The sequence below is a fragment of the Oncorhynchus kisutch genome, linkage group LG15 (assembly GCF_002021735.2).
Source record: "Oncorhynchus kisutch isolate 150728-3 linkage group LG15, Okis_V2, whole genome shotgun sequence".
Taxonomy (NCBI): Eukaryota; Metazoa; Chordata; class Actinopteri; order Salmoniformes; family Salmonidae; genus Oncorhynchus; species Oncorhynchus kisutch.
The window spans coordinates 29,883,778-29,889,937 of NC_034188.2; the positions used below are offsets into that span (position 1 = coordinate 29,883,778).

Genomic DNA, 6,160 nt, shown 5'->3' on the forward strand with positions numbered 1-6,160 from the left:
GGATTCAGACCCCTTGACCTTTTCCACATTTTGTTACATTACAGCCTTATTCTAAAATTGATTTAAATTGTTTGTTTTTTTCATCAATCTACACACAATACCCCACAATGAGAAAGTAAAAACAGGTTTTTAGAATTTTTTGCAAATGTATAAACATTAACTAATCACATTTACATATGTATTCAGACCCTTTACTCAGTACTTTGTTGAAGTACCTTTGTCAGCTATTACAGCCTCAAGTCTTCTTGGGTATGACGCTACAAGCGTGGCACACCTGTATTTGGGGAGTTTCTCCCATTTTTCTCTGCAGATCCTCTAAAGCTCTGTCAGGATGGATGGGGAGCGTCGCTGCACAGCTATTTTCAGCTCTCACCGGAGATGTTAGATTGGGTTCAAGTCCGAGCTCTGCCTGGGCCACTCAAGGACATTCAGAAGCTACTCCTGCGCTGTCTTGGCTGTGTGCTTAGGGTCATTGTCCTGTTGGAAAGTGAACCTTCGCCCCAGTCTGAGGTCCTGAGCGCGCTGGAGCAAGTTTTCATCAAGGATCTCTCTGTACTTTGATCTGTTCATCTTTACCTTGATCCTGACTAGTCTCCCGGTCCATGCTGCTGAAAAACACCCAAACAGCATGATGCTGTCACCACCTTGCTTCACCGTAGGGATGGTGGCAGGTTTCCTGCAGACGTGGCTCTTGGCATTCAGGCAAAATAGTTCAATTTTGGTTTCATCAGGCCAGAGAATCTTGTTTCTCTTGGTCTGAGAGTCTTTAGGTGCCTTTTGGCAAACTCCAAGTGGGCTGTCATGTGCCTTCTACGGAGGAGTGGCTGGCCACTCTACCATAAAGGCTTGATTGGTGGAGTGCTGCAGAGATAGTTGTCCATCTGGGGCTTTCTCCCATCTCCACAGAGGAACTCTGGAGCTCTTTCAGAGTGACCATCGGGTTCTTGGTCACCTCCCTGGCCAAGGCCCTTCTCCCCTGTTTGCTCAGTTTTGCCGGGCGGCCAGCTCTAGGAAGAGTCTTGGTGGTTCCAAACTTCTTCCATTTAAGAATGATGGAGGCCACTCTGTTCTTCAATGCTGCAGACATTTTTTGGTACTCTTGCTCAGATCTGTGCCTCGACACAATTCTGTCTCGGAGCTCTACGGACTGTTCCTTCAACCTCATGGCTCAGTTTATGCTCTGACATGCACTGTCAACTGTGGGACCTTCTATAGACAGATGCGTGCCTTTCTAAATCATGTCCAATCAATTGAATTTATCACAGGTGGACTCCAAACAAGTTGTAGAAACATCTCAAGGATGATCAATAGAAACAGGATGCACCATAGCTCAATTTCGGGTCTCATAGCAAAGGGTTGGAATAGTTATGTAAATAATAACCTGTTTTTGCTTTGTCATTTTTGGGTATTGTGTGTAGATTGATGAGGGGAATTTTAATTTAATCCATTTCAGAATAAGGCTGTAAGGAAACAAAATGTGGAAACTCAAGGGGTCTCAATACTTTCCCAATGCACTGTATGTACATTTACTATATTGAACGTTTGAGACCATCAGTATTTTCAGAGGTCTCAACATGAATCTAGCTATAGTACTGTGTTTACAGTACTCTGTAACCTGTTTCAAACCGACTAATAGTCTGACCTCCATGCCCTATGCTCTGATAAAGTAACACCAATACTTATATGGTATATATCTACGCTTTACAGAAGCGGCTAAGTGAGTGGATGTGGTCAGTGGAGCCCTACCAAGAAGCATTTCCACGTTCAGGTAACGGAAGTTTGTGAGAGCTCTCAGCCTCCTTGGAAACTCCGAGATGAGAGGGCCAAACTGGCTAAGGCAAACATGAACAGTGTAGCCTTCAGAAGGCTTGATAGAGCCACATCCACTTGGTAGTGGAGGGGAACAGTCAATGAGACACTGCACACTGCACTGCTTTGAGAGGGAGCCAGACTGTTCAGCCTGCTCAATAGGCTTTACGGACAGGCATGGACACTCCACCGTCCCCATAACACCCTGAATTAATTGGCTGCACTGGCAGGCTGCATAGACTGGCTGAATCACAGGGCACAGATAAATGGGGGATATTGGCTAGATGAGATGCTGTTTGGGAAAGGCAGCATGATTCTGGAGCTGAAGTAGTGATCTAGACTAATGAATCAGTGGTCATGTTGAGCCCACTCAACCATCTCTTCCTTGACATCAGGTGTTATACACCATGGGCAGGGTGAGTGGTAATGGTTAATACACTAATCATGCTCTCCACATAAGATAAGCAAAAGCTGTAGCAGCATTTGCAACACTCAAATCAAATACATTTGTGGCATGTTATTTCAAGTTGATATGATAGGTGATCTATTTTGTGGCACTTTGACAGAGATTCCCTCTAGAAATAAGCATTACTAGGTCATCAAAAATGCAACAACCCCGAATCACAATAAACAGACAATGTCAGAATGTATAACCCTGTAGACTAGAAGGCAGATCTGCTCAAGTTGAACCATGCTGAATAACCATGATGTCTTCATTGGAGGTGAAAACAGCCACATGAAAGACAAGTCAACCCCATCTCCCAGGCTGTTTCTCTGTAGACTGTTCTACTTGGTAGTGGTGTGGACAGTCAGCTCTCTCTCAGAGCTCAGGCTGGTGGTCTCTTTGCGGGTGTCCCTGGACCTCCTATCCATGGTGGGGGAGGAGGAGGTTGCCTCTGTGGTGGTGCCCTCCTCCCAGGTGCGGAGGGGGCAGACACGTGTGGGCAGGTTGGGGTGCGTGGAGCGCCCGTCGGTCACGGTGAAGCAGCTGTCCTGGGCGGAGTTGTGGCAGGGACGACCCTGCCTGCAGAGCGGACCACACAGCAGGGCCAGGAACTCCTTCCTCACGCTGCGGTGCATGTAGCCGTAGATGTAGGGGTGGAGGCAGCACTGCAAGAAGAAGAGCACCAGGGCTAGGGAGGCCAGCCATGGAGGCACAGCAGCACTGGAGCGAATGGAGACCGTGTTGAGAACACTGTAAGGTCCCATGCTCAGGATGTACGAGGCCATGATGACGAACACCACCCGGGCTGCCTTGCAGTGGTAGTGGAAACGTCTGTGCCTGCCCCGGATGGGGTACCCTCCAGCTGAGAAGGAGTCCAGGGGTGGGGGTGCCTGTTGGGGTGGGCGCTGGGGGCTGCCGGGGCAGGGGGCCTGGGGTTTTGGAGGCAGGTTGGGCTGGGACTTAGACTGGGTCTGGATAGGGTGCACAAGGGCGTTCTGCCTCCTAGCTGCCCTGAACACCATCCAGTAACAGCCCAGCATAATGATCACCGGCAGCCAGAAGGAGCAGGTGGCAACCAGTACTGAGTAGGACAGGCTGGAGGACCACACCACAGAACACATGTTATGCTTGCGGTCAAAGTCTATGGCCCCCCAGCCGTAGAGGGGTGGCGTGCTCTGGAGCAGACTCAACACCCAGGTGCAGGCAATGAGGTTGGTGCCCAGATGAGGGGTCATGCGGGTGGGGTAGGACAGCGGGTGGATGATGGCCAGATAACGGTCCACCGACACCACGATGATGGTGTTCACCCCGGCGAAGGCAAACAGGTGCATGAGCACTATCAGGGCCTGGCAGAAGCGGGCATCCAGGGGCCACACACCAGGCACGGTGGCAGCGATGGCGAAGGGCATGACCAGCACAGTCTGGAGCAGGTCTGCCAGGAGGAGGTTGAGCACGAAGCGGTTGGCCACATGGAGGAGCTGAGGCTTCCTCTGGAACACTAACAACACCACCACGTTACCAAACAGAGACACACACACGATGGCTGAGATCAGCACCATCTTCACCACGCTGTTGGCCACCGATGGCCAGTCTGTGGGGCCAGGAGAACCAGGGTCCCAGGGCACGGTGCTGGAGTTACTGCTCACACCAGGCGCCTCAGAGGTGGACATGCTGAAGTTGGCAGGGTGGGGGAGACAACATGCGTGACTGTAGCTCTCACAGCCTTCACCGTTTCCACCCGATGTCTCACAGGTCCCCTTTTCTGTCAGTCTGTGTTCTTCTTGAAGGAGAGGATGAGAGAAGACAAAAGCACAAGCTCGAACGGAGGTTTGTCTGCTTTCAAACAGCATGTACTCTCTAATTCTAGAGGACTACATTGTTGAGGCTGATTTAATTTCACTATGAATTCATTCATTTACATTTTTTTTTACTACGACTTATTAAACAACAGTATCAAATAATATAATTTCCCAATTTTTTGGAGCAGACAATATAGCTAAGTATTTGAATCATTTATTTTTTACATTCCTAATTGCTCATCTTTATCAAGTGTTTCAATAATTTCAGACCCCACTGTAGCTGCAAAACCATTGCATACATGGTATACCCATGGCAATGTGTCTGTAACAGCTGCATTAGACCAGTAAAGAGAGTACGAGTGTCTGTACATTTCATTATCTATCAACAGAAACCTGTGCAAATTTGAACCCCAATCGCCAAATACATTCTGACAAAATTGACGACAGAATTATTCTTTGATACCCGACTTGCATTGCAAATAAACATATACAGTATTTTACATAGGCGACTTGAAACTGCGAAGGAAAGGGATTCAAACAACCCTTCCAAAATGCCAGTTCATCCTTGCTCACTGATGCTCCCAATCAATGAATTTTGTACAATCTACTCTTCACTGTTGCCAAAACAGCAACAAATGTATCAGTGAGAATAAATGTTTTACCTTGAAATGACCATCTTTCCTTTGTTTGGGGGCGGGTTCGGTTGAGATGCTGAAGGCTGCAGTGTTTTGGTCGGTGATGATGCTCCGTTCTCCTCAGCACCAGAGCCCGGGTTCCCACTTTGATACCGTTCGATTGTCATCGCTTCGTCGCGCTCCCATTTTAGGCAAGGCTGAATCGTCAATGGCAGCAGCCCCCCACCCCCACGGCTCAAGCGGCATACGCTTCTTGTCATCACTCAACGGGGAAGATTGATTTTGGACAAGAATAATCTCCACTGCCCTTTATCGTTTATTTTCATGACAAATCAAGCATTCCTTATGTAACGGACTATGAAATACTGGTTTGTCATAAAACGGACGACACCTGCGCTGTGAGAGCTGCTCATCTGCAATCAGCAACATTTATTTGCCAATTTTTGTCTTTGTTCAAAATGCAAAGACTTTTGGTTACACTGTGGGCTATTTTTGAATGCTACAAGTCCCCCCCCCCCCCCCCCCTTTCATTGAGCGTTATACTCGAAATGTAAATTTCCTGTGACCAAAAATTATGAAAGTAATTTAATTAAACGAAAATAACTTTCTGGAATAAAGGGCTACTAAACCTGCACCCCTCTGGAATATCCACAGGTGCATCTTGCATAGATCATCAGCTTCAATATTGCAGACAGTACGCAAAATCTATCAAACTAATTGTTTGCATAATTTCTAATCTCCCACTTTTTATTTTATTTTTTATTTCCCAACCCTACCACCCCTCCCCCGATTGGAGCAACCTAACGGAAAACAACACTTCTTCTGCTGCTAAGTACCCTCAGATGTCTATCTTTCCCGGTACCATTTAACTATTTCTTTCTGTAATACATCCTTCTATTTGACAGTGATGTCTTACGAGGGTCGTGAACCTCTCTGTTTGTACCTCTCTACAGAGATTGCCCTTAAAATAAATACTTTACCTAACGGTGTAATCATATTTCTCATTGATTGATGGTGGTTTTTCAGATCTTCTAACAGTACTGTTTGTAGGTCCAACACAACACAGACATTATAACTTAAGAACGACTCCTGCACCTGACTCCATAAACGTGCCACGGATGGACATCACCAAAAGAGATCTATTGATTCCGTTTCCTTGTGGCAGAGTCTGCACAGGGCGGACTGATCAAAGAACTGATTGATGCTTCAATTGTTGTTTTGCATTTGAGTTCATAAACCTTGCATATATGTTGAATTAGTTGAATCATTGTCAAATATAATAGTAAAATTATTCTAAAGGTATATACAGTGCATTTGGGAAAGTATTCAGACCCCTTCCTTTTTCCCACATTTTGTTACGTTACAGCCTTATTCTAAAATTGACTACATTAAATTGATGAGGAATTAATCTACACACAATACCCCATAATGACAAAGCAAAAACAAGTTTTAGAAATGTTTTGGTGGTGACG

The 6,160-nt window shown here is 46.5% G+C and overlaps 1 protein-coding gene across 1 annotated transcript; it reads right to left on the reverse strand.

Moving 5' to 3' along the window:
- Nucleotides 1–1,436: 1,436 nt before the first annotated feature.
- Nucleotides 1,437–5,672, reverse strand: LOC109905959 (probable G-protein coupled receptor 101). Its single transcript, XM_020503600.2, has one exon. The coding sequence runs from the start codon at nucleotides 3,922–3,924 to the stop codon at nucleotides 2,596–2,598; it is 1,329 nt and encodes a 442-aa protein (XP_020359189.2). The 5' UTR covers nucleotides 3,925–5,672; the 3' UTR covers nucleotides 1,437–2,595.
- Nucleotides 5,673–6,160: the final 488 nt, after the last annotated feature.